The following is a 14,318-nucleotide window of genomic DNA, read 5'->3' as shown; positions in this document are numbered from 1 at the left end:
TTGGGGCACACAGAGAGATAGATTGTAGTGTGTTATTGAGGAAAGCTGGGCTAGTGCTGGTGGGCTGGAACGAAGCTATAGCTACGCAGGGACCACCCCTGAAAGCAGTGATGTCTATTATCAAAGGATTTCACTAGATGATTGTATTGCCCTTTGACCATTTCTTTTCAGATCCGAGCAAGACCATGCGCTCTAACGTCTACTCAGGAAGAGCTAGACATGTAGCGAAGAAGTCCACGTAGAAGACATCCCTACAAGCAGTATAGTTAAGAAGATTTTACAAATTGGTGCTTGTTAGTAGGGCGTAACTAGCTTGAAGTCCGGCCATGAAGCATACGTGAGGGCCACTCATGCCTTCCATGTCATTTGTGATGCCAGCTAGGTGATAGCAACTCCCGTGACAGAGAAGATGTCTATTCCTGGTAATACTGATAACTATCTACTTACCATATGACTTGTTGGAGTTATTGCAAGCTATAAAGCATTAAATTGAATGTGTTTTGCCTTTTTCAGTCAAAACAGTTGAGGTGTCCACAAGGAATGGCCTTCAGTACAGAACATTGTGCCTCTTGGCTGCCCATTTTCAGAGTGCTGATCATGTGTGAGAATAACAGGGGCTGATACATCAGAGGATTTGGGGCACAGGGTCCAACATCCGGTCAACCAGACGCTGGGGTTCAAAAGCTGGTGCGGACCGACAAGAATAAGACATTCCAAAGCAGACAATGAACTTGGTAAAGATGTAGTGATCCGTCGTGCTTACGTTCTTTCTAAACTTGAGACATGTTAAGTCATGGAAAACATTGTCGTTGCCTGGTCAGTGTAAGCTTCTGAGTCTAGTCAATCTTGAGCTAAACTGTACTGTACTGCGTTTGCCATTCCATTTTATGGAAAGAGCGGATGAAAAGTGTATATTTGCATGTTGCCATTTCTGCTTGAAGGAAAGAAAGGCTCCATTTTCCGATACACGGGATGTGGAAGATGTCAATGATAAAAGAATACGGTCTTGGTCGACGCACCGTAATGGAGCCCTTGATGAGCTGTTTGCACTTGGAACGCATACTTAATAACGCGTCCGGTGTTCCAGAGCTGTATATTCGCCTGTAACAGGAAGCTCCTTGAGCCGATTAAATCGCAATGGGCCAATACAAAGACTTTCTCGTCAGACTAGTCGAGTTGCAACGTGTACTGTGCTTGAGGCACTGATGCCCGGGGTTGCGTGATTCTGAGGTCAAGTCCCGTTGCGCAAAACAGCAGTCTATCTTTCGAATCATGTAAATATGCATTATAGATGTACACATATCATCCGCACCCAGCTATTTCCAAAAAAAGCCCAGCCAGCCCGTCATCATCAGATCAAACGTTAGAACGTTGCGAATAAGTGGCCTTCCTACCCCCCTTTTCTTCAACCTGTTCCCTTGCCCTTACCAAACGCCAAATCTATTATGCGGTCATACTTTCCAAGATTATATGTTCCCTTCTCCATATAGCAACTTTAGTTTTTCATGTCCCCAGCCTCTAATTCTCTTCCTTTTCGAAACCAGATTTTATCACTTCAGATTGCTTCTCCATTTTCACCTCGGCGAAGGCGGAGGCGGCCTCTCCATCCCCCTCGGCTGATAATGCTCTTGGTTCTGTCCGCTTCTCTGCCCCTGCTGGCCCCGATTCTCAAATCCATCCATCTCCATCTCCTCCATGTCCGCTGCCGAAGTCCTCATCCAACTTCTCCTACCCAGCGGACTTCTCCCCGACCTTAAACCCCGCTGCTGCGTCGTCTGCGGCACCTCCAGTCTCGGCGCCGGCGAAACATCCCTCGAAGACACATCCCTCGAAGACGAGGCGCTCGCGTTATAGCTTCGGGGCTGTCGACTACTGTGTTGCTGTTGCTGCCCCTCGGGATAATCCGTGTACGGCACCGCCATGTCGTTAGTATTGTTTGTGTTGTTGCTTGTCCAGCCGTTACGAGCTAGTTCCTCATCGGGAATCTCGTACACCTGCCCCTTGGGCGGGATGGCGGCCTGCTTTGAATTGGCCAGGAACTGGTTATACTGGCTCGCCTGTGCCATCTCGTATTTCTTGCGATCCTCCTCGCCCATGATACTCTCGACGCGACGGGGGTAGTAGACCGAGCTCGTCATGCCCGTGCGCTCCGTCATGAAGCTGTCCCACGAGTCGCGGTGCTGGAGATCAAAGCGGTGCTGCGGTAGCGAAGCAGTTGAGCCGCTGCCGTTGATGATGTTGACGCTGAACTGCGATTCCTCGGGGTGTGCGTAGAAGCCGTTTGCCTTGCGCTCGGGGGCGGCAAACTTGCCCTGCGCGCGGTCGGGCGGCAGGACTTTACTGCCTTGGCGGGTAAGACCCGTCTTCTTCTTGCCGCTGGCTTCGGCAGCCGGGATGAAGGTCTCCGGCACGATATTGAGTTCGTCACCGGCTTGTTCGGCCTGCTCGATGGCTTGCTGAGGCGTCGTTTCGGTGTCGGCCGTGGCGGCGTCGGCGCGAGGGCCACCCCACGTTCGCTGTCCGGCGGTGAAGATACCGTAGACCATGTAGTACCAGTTGAAGAAGGGATTGACAATGAACATGACCGGATACAACCAGATCTTAAACCTTCTAAGCTTAAAACCAAAGTATATCATGAGCAGCCAGTTCAGTCCCAGGGAGATGGCAATGAAGCCGACGGGGAGATCCTTGACCTTCTTGGTCGTCGTGATGATGGAAAGAACCATGATGAAAAACAGCAGCGCCGTCGTTCGAATTGTGTTTTGCATGAAACGGACCAGGACCAGGATAGGGTATCGCTTCCACAGACGCCAATCCGTCAACATGCACACCTCATTGGTGATGAAACCCAGGAACCATCGTCGTCGTTGCTTCACCAGAGACTTGTACGTCTGCACTGCTTCCGTCTTGCAAAAGGCCGATGTGCACATCTGGATCTGGTAGCGCTTCTTGGCACCAATCATGAACAAGTGCGTCAGCCATCGATCCTCTCCCAAATGGCTCTTGGCGAAGTCGAAGAGATCCTCGCAGTTCTCGGCCTTGTCCGCAAAGTAGTACTTGGCCATGCGCCGGAATGCCGAGAATCGCAACATGGTCAAAGCTCCGGGCAAACACGTTACAGCGCCGCAGCCCGACTCTACCGTCCGCTCGAAAAGCTGACCGTGAACGTACTCCATATCTTGCAGTAGCGTGATCAAACTGTGAGACTGGGTAGTAGAGGTAATGACTCCAGTCATGGCCAACATGTCACGTCGGTTGCCCGGGCTAAGTTCCATGTCGTACACGAAGTTTTGGAGGCAGACCTTGTCCAAGATGCAGTCAGAGTCAATGAACAAGATGAACAGGTTGTCGTTCCTCTCGAGGTACTTCTTGTACACTTTGTCGATGAGCTTGAAGGACGCCTTTTGGCAGTGACGCTTGCCGCCGTGGGGGAACCGTGACACGGTAATTCTGGCGGCTCGGTAGGTGATGTCGATACTCTTGGGGTAGCTTTCCAGTGTTAACGGGACGCCGAGTTTCTCGATGGTGTTGAGGTAAAGTTCGTCCTCCTGGTCTCCATCAAACGACAAGAACACGTGAATACATGAAGGAGGGTAATCGCAGTCCACGACGGAGTTGATGGCGGTGATGAGAACATCGGGTTCCTCCTTGTAACAAGGCATGACAATAACAACCTTGGGAGCTGATACTTCGTCCAGAGCTTGTTTGACCCGCTTTGTTCTCCCCAGCTGGTGGGTGACAAGTTGATAAATGCAGAACAACCAAGGGACGGTCAAGAGGCCCGCGAAACTCCAAAAGGCGAACCATTGCAGGAAGGAGACCATCATGGGAGGCCAATATTGGGCAATGACACTGGGTAGTGGTAGGGTCACAACCATAATGGGCAAAAATATGCATCTGGTGCATGATCAGCAGGTGGAGCATCGCTCGAATCACGGAGGACTCACCGTAGAAGCGTGAACAAAATTCCAACGACGATAGCTAGCACTCTGATGGTCCAGTGTTCGGCCTTTTGGAAGACCTTGACCAGACAGTAGAGGAATGCGGCGATCCACAAGAACCACTCAAGAAGAGCAGCCAGCATTACCACGCCGATAATGGCGGTATACACGATCTGTAGAGAGAGGGGGCAATGAGCAATGCGACACTTCCATCTTTTCTGCGTGTTGGGACATACCTCGTGAACCGGCCATGTGTCTGTGATGTCGCGCGCCATCTTGATGTTGTGGAGTGCGACGAGGCTCGAGTGAAGGGAATGACTTCAGCAGGCGTTGACGTTGAAGATAAAGGATTCCTACTGCGTGGAGGATCAAGGACGGGGCCTTAAGCGATGCAGGCGCCCGTTCGGATAAAAAAAAGGTTGCGGCTGGATATGCAATGCAAGGGACAATGCTCGTGGATATCGTCCGAAAGCTCGGCGGAATGGGTATCGACACGATAAAAGGCGTGGCGGTTGCAGCGGCCGGACCGTGATGGATTATCGTGCCTGGGATCCGGGGGGTCGATCAAGTCGGTGAACTCGAGATGGGAACCCTAGCCAACTTCTAAAAAGGAACCTTTGGACGACGTGTCACAAGGTTGGTACCCGACGTAAATGGCATTCGATATATGCAACAGTTGTCTGGCTGACCCAGCTGCTCGGACAGACACGAGCTTTCCTTCCGACTTCTACTTCGAGAACTGCTACGCCTTCGGTCCTGAGTCGTACACAGCGTTGGGCTGATGAGAGGTTGGATCAAATCGGATGCGTATCCATTCCGAGCTGTTGGCGACGAAAAAGGTGCCCCAATGCTCCTACTGCTTGTCGAGAAGGCGATGGCTGCAAGGGAAAGAATGAGGGAAGAAAAGGCTTGCAAGACAAATCAAGAAACGAACGACAACGTTGTCTGGCTGGATCAAACGAGTGGATGTAGTTGATGAAGAAGCACCATCAATCAGAGCAAAGACGCCAACGAGGCGGCGACAGAGTTTGAGCAGATGACGATGAGCGATCTAGCAGCGGGCGGCTGCTTTGGATTTAACGTGGTAAAACCCGATGAAGGGTCTGAAGGGTTCGAGCGCTGTCTTGTATAGTCAACCGGCCGATACCGTTGCGACTTGGCAGGTTGGATGCGTCCTGGCATGCCCTTCCTGCGTAGCTAGGGCCGTCCAATCAGTGGGTACCAGAGGTGAAAGCGTCACAGCGCAGGGTTTGAGGGGGGATAAACTGGGATCGAGCAATATGGCGAAGGTATCCAGTGTCTGGTTTGGCAGGGTGGTAGGCTGGCTCGGGCGAGTCAAGGACCGACACCAAGAGCCACCCGACTTGACAGAACAATCCAGATTACCACGTCTTATTTGCCATAAACACTCATATGCAGTCCACGGAAGAATACGCCGGTGTGGTACATTCAACTTGACGAAATAGCTAGGCTGAGCTGGCAGGCTGGGCGGCAGATGCCGCTGTTGGGAACAGCCCAGAAATGCACGTTGGGACACCCAGGAATGTCAGGATGGGAACCTCATCAGACCATGCGCTTATGCTCGACATGTCCCTGTCCAATTCGTCCGAGGGCCTCAGGGGAGAGGGATCATAGCCACCAGGCTGTCCGTGCCCTGGACCCAAGGAACAGCGTTAAAATGCGAAAATGCACCCAAGTGGTGATGACATGACCGAGCAGAAGGAAGGATGGCGCGAAAATAGATCTGCAGTGAGGACCAGTACCAACGATGAACGAAACAGAGGAGTTCTCCAATATGGAGATGCCGAGTAGCCATGGAGATTGACCCACCGCCACGGCGTTCTCGCTCACCCACAAGTCGCCAGCAATCAATATCGACCATCATCACTGGGTACGAGGGTAAAACGGACGAGGGACAACCATCGACTGTGTTTTCCCGGTTTTTTGTGGTCCTTTCTTTCAACGTCGTCCTATTCTTGATGTTGCAGTTGTTAATCGGCAGACCTGGGCCTGGGTCATGCTCAAAACAACATAAGGATGACCTGACCATCGGTCGCATGGGAAAGTCCCATATTGGAAAGAGGCGAAATGGTCAATCTATTAGTCATATGGGGGCCAACCTGGAAAACATTTCCGGGCGAAGAAGGGACGACGTTAGGACCTCCTCCGAGGCTTGTCCGAGCCTGGCAAGCCACTAACTAGGGTGAGCCTCATGCAGCTCAGCCGTTATCGACAAGGATATCATAGCCGATACCCCTGGTGTTAAGCCTCAAGTCAGTCACGTTTGGCGCACCACACCAAGCTCAATTGCATTGCGCTGGGATAGCCATTGCTTTCATCTTGTTCTTGTAAACCTTATTCGTAAGGTCAAAAATTTCAAGCAAAGTCGACATGGAAACACTCAGTTGAACACAAGAAGGGGATTTTGCGGTGTGGTAGTGCGGTTTGGTGTGAACTCTCCGTCTTCTGCGGCAATGGGGCCTCCTTCATCTTGCCCTGATCGCACGTTACATCGGGCGCTAAACAGCCGGGCATCTTGTCAGCATCTTGTCAGGGGGGAAAGGGCGCGGCCCCACCACGATCTAAATACGGGGAAACGAGCACGACGATTTAGCGCTTTCAGTTCTCTCGGGCTCTGTTGGCTTATTCTTGGCAAGACACCAACAACAAGAGGGAGGATCTGGCAACGCCAGCATCAGAAACCCCGTAGTGAGCTTGCAGCATGGACCAATGTGAGTGACCAAATTGGTGGTGTTTTGAATGTGTTGGCGCGTTCGCATTGTGCACAACTGCCTAGTGCAGAGCAAGGAAAGGACAGCTTCACCGTCCAAGTCGAGGTCCTGCGGATCTACATAGGATTCCGACATCAAATCGACACAAAACGTGCCACACACAGTAAGCCGACCGGCCAATACGAACCAGAGAAGGGAGATCTGGCAGATAGATGCGGCGCAGGAAAGTTGTACATTGGGAGAATGCAACGTGGGGTTGCTTCATGAAAATTGCCGGTGCAGACCAAAAGCTGGGGTAGCGAAGGTGATGCGAGCGAGTCGAATCCAGACACATCCAAAATCTATATAACGACTTTACCCAGCCGAACGGGACTGCGATGCACCCGTCTTCAAAGTTCACTTGACCTCGTCGCGACGTGGTGCAGAGGCGTCACAATGCCCTTGGATGGTGCGAGAGTGGCGTGCTTCAGATTCGCTCCCCTCCGCATGGCTGATTCCTTCGTCCTCAGGTGATGATTGGTGCCCGGAGGATCCATCGGCCGCAAGCCACGTTTGGCTGCTTACAGCGACTGGTAGCAGAGTGGAAAAGGGGAACAGGCAAAAACATGGGAATCCCGACGATACATGGCTGCAACGGTTCTTTCAGATCGACCACTGTCGCGCCGTGCCTGCGTGGAAATAGGCAAAACGCAGAAATCGAAACAGAAGGACTTGCAATCCTCCTGGGCATTCTCACATTCGCATTATCCTTCCTCCCTTTTCCAGAGGGAGGGGGCAGCATGATCAAGTCCAGTACTCAAGCTTTCCGCCAAGTTCCCACCATTAAAACAGCCGGCCATCTGGACTTTCGAGTAGGCTATCCAACTACTATGTATATTAATAAGGTGAAGACGCGGCTTGTCTTGGCATCGGAGATGCGTCCTTGGCGTGCTTGAGGAATTGGGATCGTGAAGCTGGTCTGTCCATACCTCCTACGAATACGGCCGGTCAACAACCAACTGCTGCTGGCAAGACCGCATTTAGAAAAAAAAAACAAAAAGAAAAAAGAAACAATGTGCGTTCAATCAATATACGGTAGTGACCTGCGCATGACGTGCAGAATTCCCAATTTCTTGGCTCCATAGCAAAGCCTGCTGTGTTGTCGCCTTGTGCAACTGTACTGACTTGAATACGAGGTGCTCGACGCCCGCAAATCCATTTTAGGGGCGAGGGGCGAGGGGGCAGCCGAAAACAGGGAATTCACAGATCCGCCGATTTGCAGATTTGCAGATTGGCAGAGTGCTCCAGTTTTCCTCACCGCAGTAATCATTCCATCTTCCAAAAAGGTACGCCGGCAATCCAGTTTACGAGAGAAGCCAGACGCTCGTCGCGTCGTATGAAGCACAGCAATGAAAAAGCGACTTTTTCGGTTATTAGTCGCCTTGCGGCAAAACGAATAAACCATCCGTGGGCTGCACGCACTCAGATAGATCAATCCACGAATAACAATCTCATTGTGTCGCCTTGACCTGCCGTGCTAATGCAACGACGACCCCAAGGGGAAATTTTGTTTGTCTGCTGCTGATTCCCCAGTTGCAAATATGGTTAGATGTGAAGCTATCTACGGTATCTTGGAGAACCAAACCAGACCGTAGCCGCAAGCTGTCGAGTACCAAGTTCCACCATCGTGCTCTTCGGCTCATCTCAGGCTTGGAGATGAGTGGTATCTTCTGATCCGATCCCCGTAACTTGGCCACATGATTGAGACACTTGAATCGCTTTAACACTCGGGCGCATCCCTAAGGACGGTCGGCTGAGCTTGCACGGCGGACCCCCAACCGCTCAGGTGGCTGTATCATCACTTCCCAACGTCGTCCATGGAAGGGGGAGGCCATCTAGGTGCGTACAGTCATGCTTCGAAGCGTACTTATATGCTGTACATCAGTGGGTAGTATTCCATTTTCTCGATGGTACACTCATGTCCTGTAAGAGATAGGCCATCACGGGCATCGTCAGCTGGCGTCCAAAATGTGCTAGATACTTTCAACGGTGTCTTCGACGGTGGCCCTGTTCACGTTTTCGGTGCTTGTCTCCTGCATTGGGTACACGACGCTTGTTCAGTGTGCTCTGTTCCACTGGGTTCGGTGCAGGAGAATTACTTCTGTACGTGTCTCCGGCAGAAGGAGAATTTGCCTCGGGCTCCCGGTTGAGTGTCTGGTTGTTTTCGGGGAATCTATCATACCAGTCCAAGTCATTCATCTGCAGTCTGCGGACGCGCTGTCCGCCACGCTCCTTTCCTATTTTGTCGGTGCGGTTTAGGTGGTAGGTAGGTGTTCGTTCGTGACCTGCAGGGTTGGACTTGTGAATAGTTGTGTTGGGTTGCAAGGGCATTGAGTTGGTATCACCATCTTGCTCTTCGCTCTCTCGAAGATCGTAGTTCAAAACCAGGTTCTTGATCCGTTGTTGTTCTTCCCGTTCTGCTTGCTGTTGGTTCTTCATGGCGACTGCGAAGGTCGAGTCGGAGGGGAGCGCGACTGTCCGAGTCTGCAAGCCGAGTTAGTTTCGTTCGTGCCTCGAGTGGGATCCGATCGATTGGACAAACCTGTTGCCGATTTCCTTTCTTGGTCAAAAGTGAGAACGCCATCATGTTAGGGGCAGCGTCGCCATCGGCATCATCCGTATCGTGGGCGTGGGCCGTTGTGGACGGTTCGCGGTTCTTGGGTCGAACGGGTAGAGGGACATCGAAAAGGGGTTTCCGCTCGAACTTTCTGGAGTCTAAGCTTTCCGCCATCATCTTCGCATACTCACGTTCAAAGTCGGCTTCATCCGCCGGCTCGACCTTCTCTGCCTTTCGAGTGACCACGATGGCTTCTTCTTCCGACTCGCTGTCTCGAGTCGACCCTTGATGGTTCTCGATGTCCTGCCACGCACGGTCAATGTTGGGCAAGAATGAAGTCCGAATAAATAGGATCGACGTACCTCGAGGTCATCCTCCTCCGAGTCCGAGCCCTCTTCGCCATTTGCCGCTGGTAGCACCTCATCTCCATCGCCTTCCACATCCTCTTCGTCAGAAGATGAACTGCTGCTTGCATCTTCTTGATCCTGGTCAACAGTCTTGTCGATTCCGGCATTCTTTTGATCTTGAAGGATTGCAAGTTGGAATGCTTTAGCCGCTTCCTCCAAGTTTGTAGCGAGCTTCCATTGGGGACGAGTCAAAGAGTAGGTGTCCTGGACGATGAACTCAATATCCATAGGCAGTGGGCCTTTAGTATGAATGTAGTACTGTGACGTTGTAAGTATGACAAAAGTGCACGAGTATATCCATGAAACCCACCTGGAGGAAGGATAGGAAATAGTCGAGTTTCTTGCCGGCAGCACCACGAATGAAGAACATCCCACAGGTCTCCAGGATGGTGGCAACCAGGCGAATGCGGAAATAATCGTCGGGCATGTCGAACGGATTCAGTCTGCTGGGAATGGGGGGGCCGCCTGCATATTGTTTTGAGCACGGCGCAGTCAGGTGAGAGATGGACGGCACTTACCATGACCAAAAGTCATCACCTTGTACATCGTCTCGAAAATGACGGGATGCTCTAGCATGCGGTAGTTGTAGAGCTCGCCGAGATACTTCACTTCCGCAAGACGTCTTTGGTTAAACTTGAAATCGTTCTGTTCGAGACCGAAACACACAGATTCAATAACGTTGTCGATAACCTTTACGACGAATTCAGGGTGGTAACGATAGATGGCACTAAGCAAAATCGCGAGAATGTGGATGCTGCCGTACTTAACCTTGCCAGGCTTCGAGAACACTTTCGCGAGTATTGCAACAACCTTGAGACCTTAATTAACATATAGCTCGCACGTCTTTGCGCAACGGCCTACCTCGGGCTCTTCCCAATGCAACCTGCGGATCTGCTTAAGAATCTTCGTGTAGTTACGCTTGGTCATGTCAACGTAGATCAGCTTGCGGATGAATAGTTCGGTAGGCGTGCGCTCCTTCTGCTGGATGGACGCTCTCTGGGGAGGATCTACATAGTAGATGGCGTTCTCGATGAGCATGCGCTCCGGCTGCCCGATATGCTGCACCGACTTTTTGCGCTGCAACGTCTCTAGGAACGTCGCCATGCGAGGGGATGTATCGGCACTTCGGAGCAGATATCTGCCACAGTTTTCGAGCAAGTTGCAGATAATCTCAATGTTCATCCGGGAGAAATCGTCCAAGCTCACTTTCAAGCAGTGGAAAACAACGTGTTCCGGAACGATGCCAAATTTGGTCAACTCAGCAAGGTAACGGATGTTGCTCAGCCGAACTTGGCCAAGAAAATCCTTCTCTTTGCGCCGCTGTAGGCTGCGAAACTCTGCGTCGAGGTATTCGACAACTCCCTTGGGAACATCGGGCATGTAGCGTCCCAGCGTAGCTACCAGACGAGACCAGCAGGGCAGTAGGTCGGTTCGGCCCTTGGGCACTTCAGTCAGTGCCTTGATGAGACGATTGCGGGAAGCCTTTGAGTTCAAGAAGCAGAAGTCAATGGCGGTTTCATCGATGACGTCTTTGTTGGTGAGTTCCGGAAGACGAGTCAGGAGAGCATCTACTTGGGCTCCAATCGTCTTGTTGGCGATGGCGGTGGATTGATCGTCGTTTGGATCGTTTGGCTTCGGAGCTTCCGGCGTCTCGGGGGTGTCAAACTTTTTACCGACTTGCTCATCACTTTCTGATTTCTTTTTCTTCCCGTCTTCAAGAAGGATACCCGGTACCTTGCCCTTCAGATCGACCAGATTCTCGTAGAAGCGACGCTCGTCGTCATCCTCCCAAATGCCCGAGCCGTCGCTCTGGCCACGAAGATACTCGCCGGTCTTAACCAGGCCAATGGAGCCATTGATTGCCGCAAGTGAATCTCCAGAATCCTTCAGGTCGGGCATGTCAACGCCAACAGCCTCAGCGATGATCTGAGCATTGCTAACCAGGCGTTCTTGAGCTTTCAACTGTTTCTCAAAGTTTGCTTGTCGATCTTCAAACACCTCCCCAGATTTGACGTAGGCCTCGGAGTTGCGGCCCTTCTGAGCGACGATGTTCTTCTGGTCTCGGATCAAGTGTGCTTTGACATCGTCGAAGTACCTTTTGAGGATGTTCTTGAAACGCTCCTGGAGTTCTGGACTCGTGAACGGCGGATCCTCGGTCTGATCGTTGGCACCGTCTGTGCCGTTGACAGGCTCGACTCCATTATCTGTAGATTTCATTGCGCCGTCTTCCTCGACAAGCTTCCGTCCATCGGCCCCAGTCGCCTTAACTCCAAGCAAGTCCCAGCTGAAGGCTTTCACGAATATGACTAGCAGAGGTAAGTTGGCGTGCTCTCGGTCGTGTCCAAGAAGATCTTTTAAAACTTCGAGGGGAAATGGCTCGGCGCTACCACCCTTGGAGGAACTTGAGGGCTTCATCTTCAGTCCCAGATCCTTGCCGGTGGCCCCTCGCGTTGCATCGTCAGGCTTGACATTGTCGAGGGTTCGCAGGACACCAACAAGCCAGAGCTCGGTGACAACCCGTAAAAGCGCGCGCTGTCGTACCAGTCGCTCCTTCTCCTCCTTCTCACGGACATCGGGCGACAACGTCTTCAGCAGACTCTTGTCCGGGGTAGCCATGCCCTTGCCCAGAAGCCATCCCAGGTATTCGGTGAAATCGACGGGGCCGAATCGCTGGTGTAGGGCACTGACGATCTCGACGCCGGCCTCGATTTCTCCAGGGGATTTGAGCTTGCACAGTCCTTCGTAACAGGCCGAGATGATCTCCGAAAGGTACTTGAGTAGACTCAGTGTCTTGATTTCTTGAAGGAACGTGTTCAGTGTCGCGGGAGAAATGGCAGTGCGCAGGCGTTTAATGAAGGCCGTGTTCTTCTTGAGCGACGAATCGAGGGATTTGCCGACGGGAAAGATGTCTGCGAAGGTGTCAGAGCCTGCTATGATGGAATGTACGTCAACTTTGTAACGCACCCTTCTCCCCATCCCATGCGCGCTCGTTCTGTGCGCGCAAGTTGCCTGTTCGGTTGTCAGCACGCCCCATCCTCCAGCTGCCATGGTAAGGCTGAACAGACGTTTTCTTGAGCGATCCATCGAGGCGATGGACGGCCCACTTCGGTAGTTTGAAAGTTGATGTTTTTGGCGAGTACTACATTCGCTCTTCTGATTGCCACTGCTAAGGGATTTGAAGCCCTATGTAGTGGTGACAATGCGCATCAGCATCGGTCGGCATCTGTGGTACAGTCGAGGCTTCTGCCCTGAAGCCCAGGGCACTTTGATGACGGCGGGGTCAGGCTGAAGGTGGATCGTTGTGGCAGACAGTTCAGTTTGAATGGTACGGACAAGGGAATAGACTTTGCGATCGGCAGGATTACTTCATTGAGAAGCTACGGCGACGACAAATTCAGGAAGGCACCATTGCATCTGTAGTCAAAAATGTTGGTAAGAACGGGAAAGATAAAATGATGTCCAGATTGGCCCATTGAAAGCTAGCTGCGAACCGTGACGCCGAAAGTGCATTCCTCGAGAATTCCATCATTCCATCATTGCTCCATTGCGCTGCACACATCGGACCACGGCTTTAGAGTTTCCCCAAAGTGGGTCTCTATTTAGCCCTCAGGTACCCAATCACAGCCCCCAATCTTGTAGCCTGTGCGGCATGGTAGCAGCTGCTGAGCTAAACTGCCATACTGCAAAGCTGCGACGTGGACTCGGGTTTGATGAGGTGGTTAGATTGCAGGCACACATGGTGACACTGATATTGTTTCGACTGGCTGTCACGTTAGCTCAAAACTTTGCGATTGCTGCTGATACAGCTTCGTCGGGCGGTTATGCATCTCTATGAAAAAACCTTGATTGACACCATCAGCCGTGACACCCATTACCCACGCCGCAACTCACCCTCGAGCTCTGTTATACTGTCTCCGAGTACAATACCGTGGGCAAGTCACCAGTCGAAGAGATCGAATTCTCCTGGCCGCCAGTCCTAGACATTGCTTTAGCTACATTCCCAAGGCTGAACACCCCCAGTCAATTCGTCAGATCGTCAGATACATCTGTTGTCTTTCTTGACAGCAACCATCCTCCCGAATACCACTCGTGTTGGCGTGTCTAGCTGGTTTGGCAGGCAACTCAACTCTGGGAAATGACATACTAACGACGTTATCCAAAAGCGGCCTGTGCGAGGAGAGCTGGACCTCGACCTCGAGGTCTGCCTCGGTTGTTCTTGCAGCCTGTGTTACATCTCGCAAAGTCACAGCCAGTGTGATGTAGGCGAATCCCTGAAGCAGAGATCAATGAACTTGCAAACCCCGTTGTCGGTATCACTTGATCACGGCGCCAGCAGTACTGTACAATGCTTGCAGAGCTAAGTCTCTGATTAACCCCGCAAAACCTTGTGCTGCGCAACGCCACACCGATCCGGTGAACCAGGGGTTACCGTGACGAGTCACGAAATACCTCGAAGTCAAGAGGTGATTGCAGCGCAGCGCTTCCAAATGGGCGTAGTTGCTCAGTTCCGCAATCTTGCTTGCGCGGGTCATTTCGTTGGCATCATGCTTGGACCGACATGTTCAGCAACGACGCCGCTGTAGGCCTATCAAGAGAATGTATCCTGAAACGCTCCAGTGACGCTTGCTGACTATTGATCCAT

At 51.9% G+C, this 14,318-nt stretch overlaps 3 protein-coding genes across 3 annotated transcripts; 1 reads left to right on the top strand and 2 right to left on the bottom strand.

The window, feature by feature from the left end:
- Positions 1-1,574: 1,574 nt before the first annotated feature.
- BCR38DRAFT_353304 (chitin synthase D) lies at positions 1,575-4,216 on the bottom strand (the record flags this gene model as incomplete). Its single annotated transcript, XM_040856768.1, has 3 exons — positions 1,575-3,897; positions 3,948-4,114; positions 4,178-4,216. 3 exons carry the CDS (start codon positions 4,214-4,216, stop codon positions 1,575-1,577), a joined length of 2,529 nt encoding a protein of 842 aa, XP_040711105.1.
- Positions 4,217-6,032: 1,816 nt separating this feature from the next.
- On the top strand, positions 6,033-7,009 carry BCR38DRAFT_447910 (uncharacterized protein). Its single transcript, XM_040861187.1, has one exon. It carries the CDS (start codon positions 6,416-6,418, stop codon positions 6,938-6,940), a length of 525 nt encoding a protein of 174 aa, XP_040711104.1. The 5' UTR covers positions 6,033-6,415; the 3' UTR covers positions 6,941-7,009.
- Positions 7,010-8,695: 1,686 nt separating this feature from the next.
- Positions 8,696-12,760, bottom strand: BCR38DRAFT_460917 (armadillo-type protein; the record flags this gene model as incomplete). Its single annotated transcript, XM_040862473.1, has 8 exons — positions 8,696-9,196; positions 9,255-9,572; positions 9,632-9,934; positions 9,987-10,141; positions 10,195-10,486; positions 10,538-12,585; positions 12,641-12,685; positions 12,742-12,760. 8 exons carry the CDS (start codon positions 12,758-12,760, stop codon positions 8,696-8,698), a joined length of 3,681 nt encoding a protein of 1,226 aa, XP_040711103.1.
- Positions 12,761-14,318: the final 1,558 nt, after the last annotated feature.

This window comes from Pseudomassariella vexata (assembly GCF_002105095.1).
Source record: "Pseudomassariella vexata strain CBS 129021 chromosome Unknown BCR38scaffold_17, whole genome shotgun sequence".
Lineage (NCBI taxonomy): Eukaryota > Fungi > Ascomycota > Sordariomycetes > Amphisphaeriales > Pseudomassariaceae > Pseudomassariella > Pseudomassariella vexata.
The sequence above is the reverse complement of the archived record's forward strand: the minus strand, read 5'-3'. Positions and strand labels throughout refer to the sequence as shown.